This window comes from Delphinus delphis, chromosome 18 (genome assembly GCF_949987515.2).
Source record: "Delphinus delphis chromosome 18, mDelDel1.2, whole genome shotgun sequence".
NCBI lineage: Eukaryota > Metazoa > Chordata > Mammalia > Artiodactyla > Delphinidae > Delphinus > Delphinus delphis.
This window is the reverse complement of record NC_082700.1, coordinates 77,341,894-77,361,463: the sequence shown is the minus strand read 5'-3', so window position 1 is coordinate 77,361,463 and position 19,570 is coordinate 77,341,894. Positions and strand designations below refer to the sequence as shown.

At 43.9% G+C, this 19,570-nt stretch overlaps 1 protein-coding gene across 2 annotated transcripts in view; it reads left to right on the top strand.

Annotated features, from left to right (window-relative positions):
- The window catches only part of TUBGCP3 (tubulin gamma complex component 3), a 60,640-nt gene that overhangs the window by 25,965 nt on the left and 15,105 nt on the right, over nt 1-19,570 (top strand). Inside the window, exons 12-17 of one of the 2 annotated variants that reach the window (XM_059995863.1) lie at nt 6,655-6,765; nt 7,100-7,208; nt 10,004-10,175; nt 12,137-12,272; nt 13,226-13,294; nt 15,796-15,931. In XM_059995863.1, coding sequence (XP_059851846.1) covers nt 6,655-6,765; nt 7,100-7,208; nt 10,004-10,175; nt 12,137-12,272; nt 13,226-13,294; nt 15,796-15,931 — 733 coding nt within the window. Of the gene's footprint in view, nt 1-6,654; nt 6,766-7,099; nt 7,209-9,985; nt 10,176-12,136; nt 12,273-13,225; nt 13,295-15,795; nt 15,932-19,570 lie in introns of both variants that reach the window. The other variant, XM_059995862.1, reaches the window with a different exon arrangement.

Below are 19,570 nucleotides of genomic sequence, written 5' to 3'. Positions count from 1 at the left end.
TGGCTCACAGGCTTAGTTGCTCTGCGGCATGTGGGATCTTCCCGGACCAGGGCTTGCACCTGTGTCCCCTGTATTGGCAGGTGGGTTCTTAACCACTGCGCCACCAGGGAAGACCGGACTTTTCTTTTAATTGTTAAAAAGATATGATCCTTTAGTCCAGTGCAGGGATTAGTATCCAGTTTTTATTTTGTTTATCTTGTATTAGGATGAAGTGCAAAGGCAGGCAAGACTAGAGACCTGTAAGAATTTACAGATGTCCTCTGAATAGACATTTTTCCAAAGAAGACATACAGATGGCCAACAGACACATGGAAGGATGCTCAACATCACTAATTATTAGAGAAATGGAAATCAAAACCACAGTGAAATATCACCTCACCCCTGTCAGAAATGGCCGTCACCAAAAAGACAAGAAATAACAAGGTCGGCGAGGACGCGGAGGAAAGGGAGCCCCGGGCACTGTTGCTGGGGGTGTGAATTGCTGCAGCCACTGTGGAGGGCTCTCAAAATAATTAACAATAGAACTACCATAGGAGCCAGCAATTCCGCTCCTGGGTATATACCTGAAAAAACGTAAACACTGAATTGAAAAGATACATGCGCCCCGATGTTCATAGCAGCATTATTTCCAATTGCCGAGATATGGAAGCAACCTAAGTGTCCATCAACAGATGAATTAATAAAGAAGATGAGGTACATATACACACAATGGAACACGACTCCGCCATAAAAGGAATGGAATTTTGCCATTTGCAACAACGTGGATGGACTTGGAGGGCATTATGCCAAGTGAGATAAGTCAGAGGAAGGCAAATAGTGTATGCTATCACTAATATGTGGAACTTAAAAAATACAACAAACTAGTGAATGTAACAAAAGAGAAGCAGACTCAGATGTAGAGAACAAACTAGTAGTTACAAGTGGGGAGAGGGAAGGGCGAGGGGCAAGACAGAAGTGGATGATTAAGAGGAACAAATGGTCATGTATAAAACAAGCTACAGGGATATACTGTATAGCACAGGAACTATAGCCAGTATTTTATAATAAGTGTAAATGGACTTTTAATCATTGTGAATCAATATGTTGTACACCTGAACTTATAATGTACATCAACTATACCTCAGTTGAAAAAAAAGATTTTACAGATGCACTGAATGATTAGTGTAGAAAGTACTTTCAGTGTTTGGGGAGAAGTTTCGAATTATTTTTGGTTCTTACAGAGTAGGACTGTAAAAGGAAACCAGAGTTTTTCATTTTGCTACAATGACTATCTAGGGAAACTCTATCATGAGGCATTTAATGGCTCACATGGGTTCTCCCCTGTAAACTGAGAGAGGTAAACCAATTACGCCAGTGTGTTCAAGGTAAGAACATGATAGCTCAGTGCTAATTTGTTTTATATTTTTGCCTTTCGGATAAACCTGTCAGAGCTATAAAGGATTGGGGCCTTCAGCTAGGAACAGGAAAATAAGGGAAAAGTTGAAAGTCAACACTCTTGCTTTCAAAATTAGAAAAATTTCAGACAGCGATCAAATGTGAGCTGAAACGCTCTGCTAAGGTTCCCAAACCTGCATCCTCGGATCGGAAGGTCAGGGCACTAACTAGAGAGAATGCAGGGGCTGCTTTTTGGACTATCTCTGTGGACGCCTTCAGCCCTCTCCTTACTTTGTTCCGCTTACACTTTTGCTGGGAATTACTGGATTTAAAGGTTGACCGTGTACCTGTCTTACGCTTCGGCACTTTGACGCCCGCCCCTGAAAGCTGTCGTCTGCCAGGCTGCCTGGTCGGCTCCAGGGCCTTCCCCTGGTCCAGAGCCTCCGGCTTCTCTCTGCATGGCCAGAGGCGGGTCTCTTGGTGGCGGCCTGCCTGTTGACCCGTTGAAGTTGGGGTCCTTTGTGGTCTGCATGAATGGATCTGGTCTTAGAAGATAAGTCGCTTGCTGAGGAACTTACCCTCTTTATTTCTGTTCTTAGCAGGAAGACCTTGGCGTTCGTCCAGCACTTCATGAGAAATCATGGTTCAATCATGCTTTATTTTTCCCTCACCTCTTTCTGTGCTGGACATAGTGGTGAAAATTAAAGAACCTTGAGTGGAAGCGCATCAGTAGAATAAAAGCATATTGCAATTATATTCTGACCTTGATTCTTTTCCTCCGTAGCTATATTTTTCGCAAGATTAATTATACCCTAAAGTGTGCCCAGGTCTCTCGGTGTTTGCTTCTAGATGTTTGCCAGTGGGGTGATGGAGTGCTGCTTTGCCCTCGGATGAAGTGATGCTCTCATAACTCCTAAAGGTGACTGAATGCCTGAGACTTTTTATATTAAAAAATTAAATTTTCTTGTTCATACCGATAAAAATCTGGCTGCATTCCCATTATCAGGATAAATTAGTGTGTTGTCGGTAGAAACCAGATCTCCTGTTTAAGTGAGTAACAGATAAATAACAATTTATATGCAGTTAATCTAATCTGTTGAATGGCAAGCCGCAGAGCGGACACACTGGTGACTGGGTAACCTCTTAGATTGTTCATGGTGAGCTTGTGACACTTCAGTTTCTATCAGGGCTGATTTGAGTTTATGTTAAAGTGGTGATGGCCTCATTATAATAGTACTGAAAGCAGTCATTAGTTATGTGTTTAAAATTAGAAAGGGAATATAAATTTAAAAACTGAAGAAAGGAATATCAATAAATACTTTCAGAATTTAAATTGATATCTAAAGATAAGAATATGAGTTGGAAATAAATGTAGCAATCTCGTCCTCATGATCATAAAAGTGTTGGCATTTGTTCAGATGCCTACTTAAAGGGAACTGGCTCTATTTGATCCTAGCTGGCTCCATACCATTTAGGATCAAATACAAGACCTTAACATCATTAGAAATTTTGTTTCCTTAAATAGTTACCCTTGGGAGTAGATTTCTGTGAACAGGAAAAAAAAGTCTTTTTTAGTTGATCGCCTTGGGAAAACAGTGTTTCTAAAAAAATTCTTACTTGTACCATATGTTCACTCATTGGCTTGAATTACTCAGTTCTTTTGAACAGTATTTTTTTCTGATTTAAAAATGTGCAATTAAAACGTTTCTGAGTATGTAAACACAGAGGGGAAAATTAAACTTTATTGGATCTCATCATGAACCTATAGCCTGTTAATATTTTTGTATATTCATGAACCTATAGCCTGTTAATATTTTTGTATATCCCTTTTTACAGCGTATTCTTATATATTTTTATGTGTGTGTATGTCATACCACGCATAGTATTTTGTAAACTCTTTTTTTTTTAAATAAATTTATTTATTTTTGGCTGCGTTGGGTCTTCGTTGCTGCTCACGGGCTTTCTCTAGTTGTGGCGAGCGGGGGCTACTCTTCGTTGCAGTGCATGGGCTTCTCATTGCGGTGGCTTCTCTTGTTGCGGAGCATGGGCTCTAGGCACGTGGACTTCAGTAGGTTGCGGCACGTGGGCTCAGTAGTTGTGGCTTGGGGTCTCTAGAGCGCAGGCTTGGTAGTTGTGGCACATGGGCTTAGTTGCTCCACGGCATGTGGGATCTTCCGGACCAGGGCTCAAACCTGTGTCCCCTGCATTGGCAGGCGGATTCTTAACCACTGCACCACCAGGGAAGTCCTGTAACCTCTATTTTTATTTGAAGTAAAGAAAGAAAATAATTTCATGCCATTAAACATTATTCTTCTATACCAAGACTTCTTAAAATGTGATCTCTGAAACTCCTGAATAGCACAAAAAACTGTGTATTTTGTGGATATAAGCATTTCTTTCCTGGGAAGAAAATCTGTAGTTTTCATCAGATTCTCAGAATGGCTTCTGATAGTTAACAGACTTCATTTTAATTAATTAATTAATTTTTTTCCAGCCATGGCACGTGGCTTGCGGGACCTTAGTTCCCCGACTAGGGATTGAGCCCAGGCCACGCAGTGAAAGTGCTGAGTCCTAACCACTGGACGGCCAGGGGATTCCCATACTTCATTTTTAATGACTACATGATAATATTCTGTAATTCATTTTTACACATTTAGTGTGTATTAGAAGTATGTTGTGCCCCAAAATACTTTATTCCAGTAACGCAAGGATAATGTTTCACTCAAAGTTTCTTCATCTGTATTCACAAATGAAGGTGGTCTGTAGTTTCCATTTGGGGCATTATTTTTATCAGGATTAGCTCGTGTTAAACGAGATTCATTAAATAAACAGGTACCGCACATTCTTCTGTGGTCTAGAATAATATAAGAAAGATACCTTTTTTTACAGTTTAGTAGGCCCCATGTCTTAGTGATAGCAGTTTACATTTCTGATTTCTTCTACAGATACTGCTCTTTTTAGAGTCTTCTCTCTCCCTCCCTCCTCTGTTTCTCAAGCCCCTTCCTTAGGTTTATTTTGGTTATTTACTTTTTGCTAGGAAACTATTAATTTTGTATTGCTATATATTTGCTAAAAATATTTTAAAAATTCTTTAAATCCATTTTGTATCTGCAGACACACCTTTGTAGCCAGGGTTGTGTGTTATTCACCAATTGGTGATTTGGAATTTACGTAAAAATCAACAAAAAGGCATTTAGGTATGTTAGGACTTCAATGGATCTTACAGTCCAGTGGGAGGACCGAGCTGCCATGTGTAACGTGGCCATTGCTGCGTCTCAGACATCCAGCTGCTGACTTAAAGTACTGCCAAGTACTCAGACTGTGGTCCAAATGCCATTTCTCCCTAAAAGGGACTGGGGCTCCTTGGAGAAGCAGCTGATTCTAGGTCGGGGGAGAAATGAACGCTTAGGAACCTAGAGCCTGGATCAGGCCAGCAGCAGGGAAGGCACCTCGCGTGGAGTCTGAAGGATGCAGCGTCAGCACAAGGCACTCCGCCCTCCCAGGATGGGCAACGGGACGCCGGGAGGGATAGTAACCGAGATGGATCGAAGCACCAGATGCGCTCCAGTCCATCTAACTAGTCTCCATGGACGGGTGTAAACATACTATCAGACACTCCTCAGCGTCTCTTGGTGGAGTCAGTTTTTCCCCTTTTAATCTTTCGATGTAAGTGACTGTAATGATCGCTCCTGGTGAGGACGCTAGCTCAGAGGAAAGGGTGCTGGCCTGGCCAGTAAAGAGAAAATGCAGCCCAGAAGGAAACAGACCCCAGTGTGTACTGTGTGCAGGGATGGAAGATCTAAGGAACTAAAACAGTGCAGCGGGAATACAGTTGTCCCTCGGTATCCATGGGGCATTGTTTCCAGGACCCTCGCAGATAAATGTTTGCAGATGCTCAAGTCCCTTGTGTAAAATGGTGTGGTGCCCACCCTACCTGCATCCCTGGGCTCTGCATCCGTGGATGCCCCCAGGCATGGATACGGAGGGCCCAGTGTGCTTGCTAAAATAGTGGAGAATCTTTCCGTAATCTAGGATGGGAGCTCTTAGGAAGACAGGAGACCCAGCAGCCGTAAAGGAAGACGGTCACCAATATGACCCGGAAAGAAAAAGACAAAACATGGAGCAGACCATACACAGTGGCAGATCATTCATTTGGAAACATTTGTAATTCCTAATGATTCACAAATGGTCACTCTCCCTTATATAACAGAGCCTCTGTGTATTGGTAAGAAAAAGACAGTAGAAAGATGGGATGAAGATATAAAAAGACAATTCACAGGAGAAAATCATGTGGTAATCAGCATTATGAAAATGGGCCCAACTTCCTTTGTTGTCAGTGAAAGAACAGGACAAGCAACCGTGATTTTGCCTGATTGGCAAAATTCAAACCGAGCAAGGATGCAGAAATGTAGAGCTTCCTGTGGTGGGAGGGTCAGTTGGCAGGGCCGTTTGGAAGGGAGATCTGGCATTGTTTATGAAAATTAGAAATTACTTTGACTCAGCAGTTCTGCTTTTAGAGATCGAGTTTATAGAAATAAAAGCACAAGTCTGTCAGGACTATGACTGAAAAAGGAGAGTGGCCTCAGTGTAGTAGCAAACGAGCTGGAAACCATAGCAGCTTCGTTTTCTCCTTAACACCCGAGCCCTTTGGGATGTCAGGGAACAGGCGGCGGGGTGGGGTTAGGGAAGGGGAGGAAGTGAACAGGGGAAGCTTCTGAGCGCAGTGGTTCTGGGGGAGGGCGCCACGCGAAGGTCAGGTCGCTTCCTGCAGTGCTGCGGGTGGACCTGGGGCCTTTGCAGGCGGTGCACAGCGGCAGGAGGAGACGCTGCTGATGGAAGCGTCTCTTCCTTGGTGGAAGGAGGAGAGGAAGACTCTGAATTGGCTTGAATTGAATATTCAAACAGCCCCAGAGGCTTGTGTGCCTTTCCTAAGGTGGTGGGAAGAGTCTGTGTGGATTAGGCAGGCCTCGCACTCAGATCCATGATGTACACAGCAGAGGCTGTGATTGATATTATATTTACACGGGCAACCACATGTCTTTAAGAAAAAGCTTATCTTATTTTCACTATATTTTGGTTTTAAAAAGTGGGGAATAAGTGATTCCATTTAGAGAGATCTATCAAAATGCCTCTTAAAATAAGATTTATTGTATAAATGGTAAGCCTCCCAATATCTGGAGAATTTTGCTTCCTAGAATTACTTGTTTCTTGATGTTGCTGTTAGCTAATATTTCGCCATAAATATCACTTTTTAATGTTTCACTGCCTCTTTCCTTTCAGTTTTTCGTAGCATCAGATCCAACAGTGAAGACAGACCGGCTGTGGCACGATAAGTACACCCTGAGGAAATCAATGATCCCATCCTTCATGACGATGGACCAGTCCAGGAAGGTAGGGTGGGGCTGCTGTGACTGTGATGTGCTAATGCTGTATTTACCTGCATCCGGTGACAAAACCAGTCTTCAGTTACACAGTTTTGTGGCATGTTAGGATTTACATTCTTGAGGTGAAGTATATGTTAATTGACTGCCTCAACGCATTAATATGTGTTTGTTAATAACAATTTTTTCAGTTCCTGAAATTCACTTGATACTATCCCAGATGTTCTTATTATTTAGTTTTTAATCAATAGAATAATTTGTTGCTTATGAATATTTGTAGTGCTTGGATGTTTGATCGTTTTAATTTTGAATAAAGGTAACTAGAATATTTTCCTTTTTTTTAGGTCCTTTTGATAGGAAAATCAATAAATTTCCTGCACCAGGTTTGTCATGACCAGACGCCCACTACAAAGATGATAGCTGTGACCAAGTCTGCAGAATCACCCCAGGACGGTATGATGACGATGACGGTGGTGATAGGGATGGTGGTGATAATGTGATGGCACGATGGTGGTGGTGGTGGTGGTGATAGTGGTGATGTCGGGGTGACGTTGGTGATGGTGCTGGTGACAGTGCTATATATTGCTGGAAGTACGTTTCGTTCAATAGGACTGACAGATTTTCTGAATTATTATCCAGGATACCTTAGTACACAGTGTGACACATATAAAATACCTATTACTGTGTAAATTTTGAATTTCCTTTCTTACACAGTTAAACAATAACTAGGTGTAGCTATTTTACTCTCCTTGGTAACTTGTGTTACTTTTTTTATGATGCAGTGACAGTATGCCAAAGTAAGGAAATAAAGGAAACACTTGCTAATGAACTCAGAGGCTTGTTCAGAAATCAGCGTGGATTCCCAGCGTTTATGTATTCAGAGTGCCGCACCGTGTTAACCGCTCTGTGGTTTTCCCTCATTTACTACTGTCCTCTCTGCCATTTCCCCCATTTGCTGCCTGCCCCATCCTCAGTAATTTCATGTATTCTCTGTGTGGCTGACTTAGACGGACAGCTGTCGGGTCTTGGCTACATTTGTTCCTTATACTGTTGTCTTGACTCATTCAAGTTTATTTTGTGTGAGGCATTGTGGTAGCTGTAGGGGAGATGGTATGAATTCACCATGATGATGCTTTTCATGAACTGTGATCTAGGAATGGAGATCAAACGTACAAAAAAGTGAAATAATCAATAAGTAGTAAATGGTAGAAAGTGATATATGAAATGAGGTGTACAGATAACGTGCTTGAAGCACAGAGTGCAGTACTGCTAGCTGTAGGCACTGTGCCATTTGGTATATACAGGTCTCCAGAGCTTATGCATCTTGTATAATCAAAACTCGGTACCCTTGGACCTTCACCGTCCTGTTTCCCCCTCTCCACCGTTCCTGGCAGCCACCATTCTACGCTCTGATTCTATGAGTTTGACTATTTTAGATTCCACATGTAAGTGAGATCATACAGTATTTCTTTTCTCTGTCTGGCTTACTTCACTCAGCATGATGTCATCCAGGTCCATCCACGTTGTCACCAATGGCAGAAGTACCTTCTCTTTTCAGGCTGAATTATGTTCCATTGTATATGTACACTGTATCTTCTTTATCCATTCATATGTCCGTGGACACTTTGGTTGTTGCCATGTCTTGGCTTTTGTCAGTAATGCTGCAGTGAACACGGAGTGCAGAGATTCTTTTGAGATCCTGACTTCATTTCCTTTTTGGATGTGAATTGCTGGGTCGTGTGGTAGTTCTGTTCTTAATTTTTTGGGGAACCGCTGTACTGTTCTCCACAGTGGCTGCACTGGGGCTCCCTTCTCTCCACGCCCCCATCAGCACTTGTGATTTCTTGACGTTTCGATGGTGGCCCTTGTGCGAGGCCTGAGGTGGCGTCTCATTGTGGTTTTGATTTGCATTTCCCTGATGATTAGTGATGCTGAGCACCTTCTTGTGTTCCTTTTGGCCCCGCTTGATTTTCAGCATCTGAGAGGACTCGCTAGGGGAGATTCCAGAATGTGCTGGAGTTGTACTGAAAATCCAGAGCAAGGTCAGGGCTGACGGGAGATGTGGTTGCAGCTGTGTCGCCATGCGGTTAAAGCCAGGGCCCCAGGGCTCCAGAGCGAGGCGGCGGCTGCAGCCGCGGGCCACACACGTCTCCCTCTCACCCCTCTGGCTCCCCGTCTCAGGTGTGTTTGACACGCACTATTCTGCGTAAACTTTTTAGGGATTCAGAGATGCCAGGTTAGTTCTTAGAATATGGAGGTCCCTGTACAGAATTTTTGGAAACCTGTGCTGAAGAGGTAGCAGAAGGAGGAAGAGCCAGGTGAAGAGTTGTTTTGATGCCTTTCGACGCTTCCCTAGTGGCCGGAGAAGATAGCACTTAGGGAGGACGAGTGCCGTGCCCGGCCTGCTGTGGAGACCCGCGGGGGAGGCCAGCACCGCCGAGCGCCCAGCGCCCAGCACGTGGCGGGTGTGCAGGAGGCGACTCTTGCCCCCTCCACTGCTGCCCTCTGTGGAGGAAGGTTGTTCGGCTGTCAGTACCGCTGGGAGGATGGGAGATGCGGACTCGGGAGGGCTGCTGGTAATGATACAAAAAGCAGTGGGAAAAGTCACATATTTCTCATATGTGAGAAATTTTGGAAATTTAAAAGTGAGCTAGAGAGTTAAGGGTAAATGTTTTCCTGTGGGAGCCTATGGAACAGAGACTGGCCAGCAGCCTCTGGGTCGCGTGTCTTCTGACAGGCGCTTTGGCTGCCATTGGTTGGCATCAGACCTTTTCTTTGGCGTGAAAACCCTTCATGAATCAAACACTGGTACGGTAAGAACACTTCCGGGGGGAGATATTGACATTTTTAAAATGACGTAGATCAACAGAAATGTATGTTGCCCCTCCCCCTACCCCATCCCCGCAATATGACCGTGGTCAGCTCGGCGCCTGGCGTCCTCACATTACTGCACCGTCAGACCTCCGCTTCTACAGAAAACTACGTTTTCCTCACTGTGGACACCTTAGTTTCTCCGCAGTAATGTATAACTAGAATAGCAGCAGTACTAAAATAGGTTTTTCTTAATGGGCCCGTTATTCTGAAGCACAAACAAGCCCTCCTGACCACGCCCTCGGCTGTCAGCGAAGCTGTGAGCGGGTGTAGAGTGACTCTGTGTGTGTGAGTCTCATTCCTCCTCGTAAGATGCAGATTATGTACGTATGTGTACTTTTCCCTTTTGTTCTTTACAGCTGCAGATTTTTTCACAGATTTGGAAAATGCATTTCAGGGGAAAATTGACGCGGCTTATTTTGAGACCAGCAAGTACCTACTGGATGTTCTGAATAAGAAGTACAGCCTGCTGGACCACATGCAGGCCATGCGGCGGTACTTGCTGCTGGGTCAAGGAGACTTCATCAGGCACTTAATGGACTTGCTCAAGTAAGAAGGCTCTTGAGGGTTTTTTTGTAGACGTGCAGTAGATTTCAGCATGATAAAGAGCTTTACAGTTTCTCTTTAAAAGAATAAGCGACATTAGAGGAAATGTGTTGAATCCTCACAGAACGTTGGGAAGATGAAATCAAGGAGAGAAAATTGTCGCGTCACCAAGCCGATGTCCCTCTAGCTCTGCTGGTCCTGTGCTCCGCTCGCAGGGCTCGTGCGCTTCCTGAGCACTGGCACCGACCAGCAGGGGCATGAGGGGTGTGTGCTGTGGTCGGTGAGCTTAGCTTCAGTTTGAGAGTAGTCTGAGAAATAAAATGTATGTTTCAAGATGGAACTTTTTCTTCCATGTTTTTAGTTTACATTATTTCTTGCTAAAAAAACCAAAAAACAAAACAACTTCATGGAGCAAATACAACTGCTCCTTCCATTTAGTTCCATGACGTTCCTCCTGGCACCGTCCCTTCTAGAAGGAAGTGTGTGTCCCTCCTTCCTGCCATAGAGACAGGAGGGCCAGCTCTGTAGCAGACAGCCGGGCCCCGGGCAGCCGAGGGTGGGCACAGCGTGGACTCGGGCGCCTAGGACTGGACATGTGGCTTCTTGGCGCTGCCTTTGGGACACTTCAGTCATGCCTGTGTGAGCCCAGCAGTGTCTCAGGCCTTTGGTCCCCAGACTCCATGTGTGCCGGAATCCCCTCCAGGGATTGTTGGACTGGACGGCCGGGCCTGCCCGCAGAGCCCGCTCCATGGCTCTGGGCTGGAGCCAGGACGGCGCGTCCCTAAGAGGGTCCTGGCCGAGGGGAAGCTGCCGGCATGGGGACTGCACTTGAGAAGCCGCTTCAGCCACGGAAACTCCGTAGTTCCACCTCTAACCAGAAGGCTGTCTTCAGTATGAAAGATGATTGAGTTTGGGGGGCACACATAGCAAGCAGGCTCAGGGGTAACCTTGTTTGAGGTGTTAGCTCATGAAAGAGTTGATGATCTGCTGAGCATGAATTTTTGGTGGTTATACTTCCTGAAGGAGCCTTTCTGCTCTCTGTAAGGAAGGGGGTCACTGGTGACTTAGGTACTGGTCCCAGGGCAGCACCTGTGGGGAGTGGGTGGAGATGAGTTTTTAGGGGGAGATGTTCTTTCAGTGGCCCCGGGGGTGGGGGCCAAGCGTGCAGGTTTGGGGTGGAGGAGAGCAGGTGTTTCGTGAACGCTTAGAGGCCGTGGCCGTGTTGCAGATCGCATCATTTAGCTGACTTACCCGTGTTTGCCTTATGCCGCGTTTTAATAATTAGAGTGTCTCATCCTTGATAGCAAATGAAAAATTTATTTCTTCTCAAAGGCCTGTTTTAAGTTTCCAGTTTTAAAAGGGGAATGTCATCAGTCTCTAGCTTGCCTCAGATTTATTTGAGCGACACTGACGTTGTTGGTCCTTTTTCACCCTGTGCACACCTGGGGCGGATCTCAGAAATGTTAGCTTCATTTTTAGGAAGGCAGATGTCAGTTTCATATTTAGGAATGCAGATGTCAGTAACCCTTAAGTGTTTGCTGGTAATACAGTAGTTTTTAGCCTTTAGAATCATGGTGTCCACACAGCCAATTGTTTTGATTTAATCTAGTCCTTTCTGCCCATTGGATCTGTACAGGAAGTTACAGTAGTTCATGCCACTGTAGGCCAGGCTTAAGTTTGAAAACTGTATTTTTTAACATGCGTGGCTCACTTTAGGATTTTCAATTTTCAGCTGAATCAAAATTAATTTTAAAGAAGTGTTTTGCTCCCCCAAATACTTGATGAAATCTTATTTATAGTTAATTCTGTAGCATTCAGATTTTACAGTCATTTTGTTGCCGTGTTGTATCGGTTCCATTTGTCCTGTTAGGTTTTGTCACTTGAACTCTATAGTCTGAAGTTTTCAGGAAGCGCATTGAGAATCCAAGTAACATCCTCTTTTGCTTTTACCAAACTCTGTTAAGACCAGAGCTTGTCCGTCCGGCTACGACTTTGTACCAACACAACCTGACTGGAATTCTTGAAACAGCTGTCAGAGCCACCAACGCCCAGTTTGACAGCCCTGAGGCCCTCAGAAGACTGGATGTGAGGCTGCTGGAGGTACCGCAGCTCTGGTCCCACCCGGGGCTCCTCGCTGGCGCCCTCCATGTGGCCTGAGGCCCCGCTGCTCCGCTCCGCTCTGCTCTCTTCTCTTCGCTTCTCTTCTCTTCTCTGCTCTGCTCTGCTCTGCTGTCTCTTCTCTGCTCTCCTCTCTTCTCTTCTCTTCTCTTCTCTTCTCTTCTCTTCTCGTCTCGTCTCGTCTCGTCTCGTCTCGTCTCTTCTCTTCACTGCTCCACGCTGCTCTGCTCTGGTGGGGGGGGAGCTGGCCACTGTGCTTTGGAATCCCTGTCCGGTGGCCTGGCGTGGTGTGGCCTCAGACGGGTCCCTGCACCTCAGTGTGTCCTCCTGACAGAGGGCCGCCAGGGCTGCGGGCAGGGGACGTGCAGCTCCGTCCTGGGGCCTGGCCACGTGGGTGCTTAGTCACCACCGCTGTTGCTGCTGGTGACGACACCGGGCACAGAGGTGACAGATCGCAGTAGCGTTGATCACAAACAGAGGTGTTTAGTTTTAGTTGAGAGAAGATGGCTTTTTTTAGGGGAATGAGTATTTCATAAACGTAATACACTGTTTGCTTACTTATGATGAAGGACCATTAGCAGAACCTGTGGGTTTTTAAAAAATGTTTACTTTTATGGATTAGGGACACAAAAGGCAGTGGGTTTTTGTCATTTAAGAAAATGCTGATGAATGTTAAAACTGATTTTACAGTTTCATTAAAAATACGCTCTTTATTCCAGAATATTTGCAGGGCACCTCGTATGTGCCTGTCCGTCTAGATGCTGAGGGTACAGGAGTGGAAAAAAGATGCCCTCCTCTGCTCTCAGGCAGCTCTCGCTCAGAACTGCTGAGTGGTTTTTAAAAATTGGGCTTTATTTTAATGCCTTTCCTTTGAGGACTCGACAGCTTCACAGTGGTGGGACGCCCTGCAGTTGTGTGTTTGTTTTTGCCCTCAGGTCTCTCCAGGTGACACCGGCTGGGACGTCTTCAGCCTGGACTACCACGTCGATGGGCCCATTGCAACCGTAAGATCCCGCTGGGCGCCATCGTAGCTGTTTGGGTGGCTGCATGTCCCTGTTGCTTCAGAGTCGGTTTCTCTCTAGAGCTCCGCGTGAAGTGCTTGCTTGCATCCCCGATGCGTCCATTGAATGAATGCTCGAGCCAGAGTCGTGTGTGTGTGCGTGTGCATGTGTGTGTGCACCAGTCACTAATGAGTGCTGAAGTGCTGGATTATTTTAAGAATTCTTAATATCATTTGTTCTTATCATAGGTTTCAGCAAGTACTTAACAAATGGGTTATTCATTTTGTTCCATTATTCTTAGACTGTAGTGACTAATTTAGGATAATTTGAAGGGAACTATAAAGTATTTTAGTGGCGTTGTATTTTTACTACTTGGATAAAATTTGATATTTAGTATCCATTTGAGCTGATGAGAAAATAGCTGCGCAGTTGTTCACGGCGCTCTTCCACTGTGTTTAAAGAAAAGTTCTGTTTCCTTGAATGGTTCCCAGGTCATAAAGGATTGACCAGCACAGCTCTCTTGTGTGTCTGCAATTAAAATGCCCTCTTTAGTGCTCAGTTTTTCTTTATTCAGACTTGAGTGAACTCTCCTTGACCAAGGTATCTCTTTGAACTTATCTCAGTCATTTTCATATCTGAAATATTGAAGAAGGACATGCATTTCTTCTAATTCTTGGGAGAATATTCTGTTGAGAAGTAGTGCAGTTTGGCTCTACTGTGTCTCCCTAGCGGTCTCTGCAGAGCTGGCTGTCCATGGCTGTCCTTCCTCTCCAGGGGTGGTGTGCGCCCATCTGCTGCTGGAGAGCCTGCACCGAAGCCGGCTCTCGTGCATTCCCTCTGGGCTGACAGCTTTGCTCTGCAGGGGGCCCTGCCTGGCTCCTGTGAGGCGGTAGCTGCTGGGGCAGGCTTTTCACACGCAAACTCCCATTGTTTAAACTTTACCAGATCAAAGCTACTACATCTTCAATATACAGCTGTGCTCAGACTTAATTTTTGGTCATATTCAAATTAGTTTTTTCTCCTTAGATGTACGTCATAAATAGTTTTAAGTAATTATAATGTACAAAACAGGATATTTTAACAAATGATTTATGTTAGAAACTTTCATATTATCTACCTTGTTAATATTGCATATATTACATATTATTTTTTCGTAGAATAAATGATACCATAGTGAAGGCAGCTGCGTCGATTATTTCACAAAATGTAGGTGCCTGGAGTGATAGATACACTGAGCATGGTCTGTATACACGGTTACTTAATTATTGTATGATTTTGCACATCTTATGAGAGTATCGAAGTTATGCATTGCATACCTTGTGCATCAATAATTGATCACGCAATGTTATATTTTCAAGATTTTAGATTTTTAAAAGCTCTAGTAGAGTCAAGAAAATAAGTTTATATCATAGATGTATTTAAAAAGAAATTTAAGATAGATCCCTGCCTGTGGCTAATAGGTGTCAATTTCCTTGCCGACTCCAGTGGGTTGATGGTCCGATGGGAGAGGCTGGATTGGAAGGAGAAGAGGTCTTGTAATTGGTTGGTGGAGTCTGCCCAGGACTCACACAGGGAGTGGCCTCTTCCCTGTCCAGTCTTTGCCCTCCAGTCCCAGGGTCAGCATATGTCCTGGGTTGGCATGTTCTCAGTGGAGTGGCTGTACCTGTAACCATTTTATTATACAGCTGCAGATAATCAGACTAGCGTTAGAAATTGAAATAATTTTTAACTATCACATTAAATTCTGTGCAGTTGGATACAGAAGTTACTAGAAAGATAAAAAGGGCTGTTTTATTTAAAAATTTATGGTTTTAGAATCAGATTTTAGAAGCAAATGGATTTCCTGATTTTTCCCTGTTTAATTTACCATATTAATCTATTTCCTTTCTATTCTCATTGAGATTGTCATTTTTTGTATAGAATTTAATTAGAATGGGTACATATCTTAGTTACATAGTTACGTCTTCTATAACACAGCATTATTTTAGATTCTTACAAATTCTGTGAAGAAGGATTTGGAAGGACAGATGTCATTTTGACAGTGGGCAGGATAAGATCCATGTATTTCTACCCTTGGTCTCCAGGGTGTTACATGAGGTGTCAGGAGGTTATTTGTTGAATGTTCCTCCGAACTTTATTCTGTAGTAAGTGATGGACTGAGGGACCACGTCCTGTGGGTGCTGTTTCCCTGTGTGAATGCAGTGGGATGTGAATGTCCCCCCTCAAGACAGGTCATAGTTGTAAGGAATTTCGGCCACACTGAACTTTTGTACATCAGGTCCATTGAATGTGCTCTGACACATAAACGATCAGCGTGGTTGCTGTGTGATGACACTTTCCTAAAGTGTGCTGTGATGGTTGCTTACATACTACTTAGAATGTGTTAGAGTTGGTTGTGTGTTGTCTGGCTTTTTGTTTAAGGAAAAAAAACAAAAGACTGAGCCCTGCCCTGGGAGGACCCTCACCTCACAGGATCCTGTCAGCCTGTGTTCTGTTCTTTCCAGGTGTTCACTCGAGAGTGTATGAGCCACTACCTGAGAGTGTTTAACTTCCTTTGGAGGGCCAAGCGGATGGAGTACATCCTCACTGACATCCGGAAGGGGCACATGTGCAACGCCAAGCTCCTGAGAAATATGCCAGGTAAACCCCGGCAGAGGGCGTGTCCCCGCCTGGCCCCTGGTTTCTAGCAGCTTCGCAAAAACAAAAGTGTTCTTAACGTAATTGAAAAGTGGTTTCTTGTGCTTTTGGATTTGTCTTTTGTGAAGAGGCTCATTTGTAATATGCTTATCTTGACTTCAGTGCAAATCAGGAAAAGAAATTGAGTCAAGTTAGGTTTGTTTAGACATTGAAGTTTCTTTTAGAATCATGTAGTGTTCATATATGTGCTTTAATTTTTTTTAAAAAAATAATCTTTAAGGAAAGAAAGCTGTTTAATAAATCACTGGCTCATTTAAAATTCACTAAGTGTTTTAATTAAAGTCTGTTTGGGAATTGCTTTAATATTGTTTTGGTTCATAAACCAGGACATGGGAAGATTTTACAATATTTTACAGTTAAAAGCTATAATAAAACTCTCATGTCATGTAGTCAAGTTCATTTTTTTGTTTGTTTTTGTTTGTTTTTGTTTTTTTTGTGGTACGCGGGCCTCTCACTGTTGTGGCCTCTCCCGTTGCGGAGCACAGGCTCTGGACACGCAGGCCCAGCGGCCATGGCTCACGGGCCCAGTCGCTCCGCGGCATGAGGGATCTTCCCAGACCGGGGCACGAACCCATGTCCCCTGTGTCGGCAGGCGGACTCTCAACCACTGCGCCACCAGGGAAGCCCCAAGTTCATTTTAATGTTATAAATATTGAGTGACTTGAATTATGAATAATTTTGAAATCTTTATATTGGAAGTGATTTGGTCAAAACGTTTGAGAAAGTATTTCAACAAATTACGTCTCCAGAGAAGAACCACACGGTCATACTGTTAATCCTTTGGTGAAAGCAGTTCCTAAAAGAGGAGCAGTTGTTTGCAGAAAGGCTGCATGAGCTCTGCTTGTTTACTAGGTCGAGCCTCCTCCCTGGGCAGCTCCCAGAGTTCCAGAACTGTGACACCCCAGAAGCTGGGGGCTGGTGGGTACCTGTCCACGTGGTAACACGCGGAATCACAGCTTTACTGGCGTCCAGGCTTTCTGTCTTCCCGGCGGGACTCGGCGAGTGGTCGTGATGCTCTTAGGCTCCTGGCCGAGCTTCCTCCGGACTCACTTCGAGACGATTAATGGTAGGGTCCCTCTGAAGTAGCTGAGAAGGACTCAAGAGGGGGCGTTTTCTTTGAAACCCTCTCGTGGTTGTGGACGGTAAATATGCCTTCAGCGTCCATTTTCTAGTCGATGAGGGCGGAGGTGCTGGCTCCTGGCTCTGCCTCTGCCGCCCTCCCCGGAAGTCACGCGGTTGGAAGTCACACGGTCGGTGCACCTGCCAGGTGTCCACTGGGCCTGCCCTCGCTCCTTCCCTGCGAGCACAGGGGTCTCATATTCCTCAGTGTCTGATCGAGATCATTTCAGCACAGTGCAGATATTTGTCATTGTATCACTCTTCTCCTTTCGAAATAAACAACTGTATTATTATTATTATTTTAATATAAATTTAGTTATTTATTTTTGGCTGTGTTGGGTCTTCGTTTCTGTGCGAGGGCTTTCTCCAGTTGCGGTGAGCGGGGACCACTCTTCATTGCAGTGTGCGGGCCTCTCACTGTCACGGCCTCTTCTGTTGTGGAGCACAGGCTCCAGACGCGCAGGCTCAGTAGTTGTGGCTCACCGGCTTAGTTGCTCCGCGGCATTTGGGATCTTCCAAGACCAGGGGTCGAACCCGTGTCCCCTGCATTGGCAGGCAGATTTTCAACCACTGCGCCACCAGGGAAGCCCAACAACTGTATTATTTTTAGCTGTGGGAAATCTGAGCTCTGTAACAGATCCAAGTATTAGCTGGTTCTGATACGTTTTTCTGATTTGGATATCAGCAGTGTCTATGCAAATTGGCTTTTCTCTTATTTTGAATAGTCAGCAATGAGTTTTGTTTTCTACTTGAAGATAACTAATGCATTTATTTGATCAGTTTTCTGTGTAATTTTAACATAACTTGATCCTATTGTATCGTGTTCAGTTTCAGCTTCTTTCACTGAGCCTTTTCCCTTGTCATTAAAACTTCTTCTAACATATTTTTAATAGCATAATATTGCCTCCTGTGGACATATCATTTTATCTTTCCTCTTCGGTTGGGCATATAGTTTTTTTTTTTTTTTACTATTTTTCCACTAATATAAATAATGCCATAAGCTTTGTGTAAATATATATTTATATGCCTCTGGCTATTTCTTTAGAATAGGTGAATTGGAAATGGAATTGCTGGCTTAACAGATACGAATCTTAGGTTTACTGTGCATTTACTCATACTTTTATTTGTTAGTGTTTATATTTTGACTCTGTTGGTACATATTGTCAGATTACTTTTCAGGAAAGTTTGTACCTGAAAAGTTCGTACCAATTTAATTTACATCCCCGTAAGCACAGCTGTCACTGGTTGATAGTTGTTGGATATTATGTTCAAACAAACTGTCAGTTTGATAGGTGAAAATGGAAGTTCATTTTATTTATTTGTTTTGTATGAATTAAAAAAATTTTTTTGGCCACACCCCATGGCATGCGAGATCTAAGTTCTCTGAGGAGGGATCGAACCCATGCCCCCTGCAGTGGAAGCGTGGAGTCCTAACCACTGGACCACCAGGGAGTTTCCCCACTGGACCACCAGGGAATTCCCTGGAAGTTCATTTTAATTCCTTTTAATGCTTTTTAAATTATCTTTGAATGTAAACACTTTCCTTTCTTTCTTTTTTTTTGTCATTTGTGTTTGTTTTTTCAGGAAATTGTTTTTTTGCCCATGTTTCTGTTGGAGTGCAGCGTTCTTGCCTTTAACTTATAAGGAAGTGTTTTAGTTATTAACGGCCAGGCAACTTGATGAACAGAGATCAACCAGGTAGTTAGTCTTTTTAACACAGCAGATTTAGGAATTTCCCACCAACCATAAATCTGAGGCAAAAATACAGGAAGATTCCAGAAAATGCTTCTGAAAGCAGCCCGTGGAGTCCTTTACATATGCACGTGTGTGTTTGGTCATGTGCACAGTATCCATGATCATCATCCCAGATATAATTTTAATAATATTCATCAAAATAAGTTGTTTGGAGTAAATAGTTACACCTGAAAATGATTTGCTCAGAGCAAGAGAGTTTGATAATGGTATGCCAAGCCGATTAAACCCATTTTATATATATTTGCCATTTAGCTAGACAGAAAAGATTATTGATCTGAAATGGTTTAAAGATTTTTTTCCTTTAAAAAGAAATGGAAGTTCTTTTGTTAGATTCAGTTAATCTAAAAACTGTTGCTATTAGTGGCAACTAAATGTGTATTTCAGATAACATTTAACAGATGAAATAGACAAATACAGAACTACAGGGAAATGAGCTTCCTGCCTCTTTCTCAGCCTTTGTGTCCTGGGGGCAGGGAGTGCATGGAGCTTCCCCTCCCCAAAGAATGGTGTTAAAATAGTCTCCGTTTTGGTCCTCGTTGGAAATAAAAGTGAAGGAGGAGGAGGTAGGGGAAGTGGTCGGCTGCCCTGATGGCACGGGACTTGTTTTCCTTTCTTGGTGATTGATATGATAATGATTCATCTTACAGTTGGCGTTCTAGACTTAGTGGAACGGTGGCCCAAAGATGAGTAGATGTTTTTCTCTTTGAA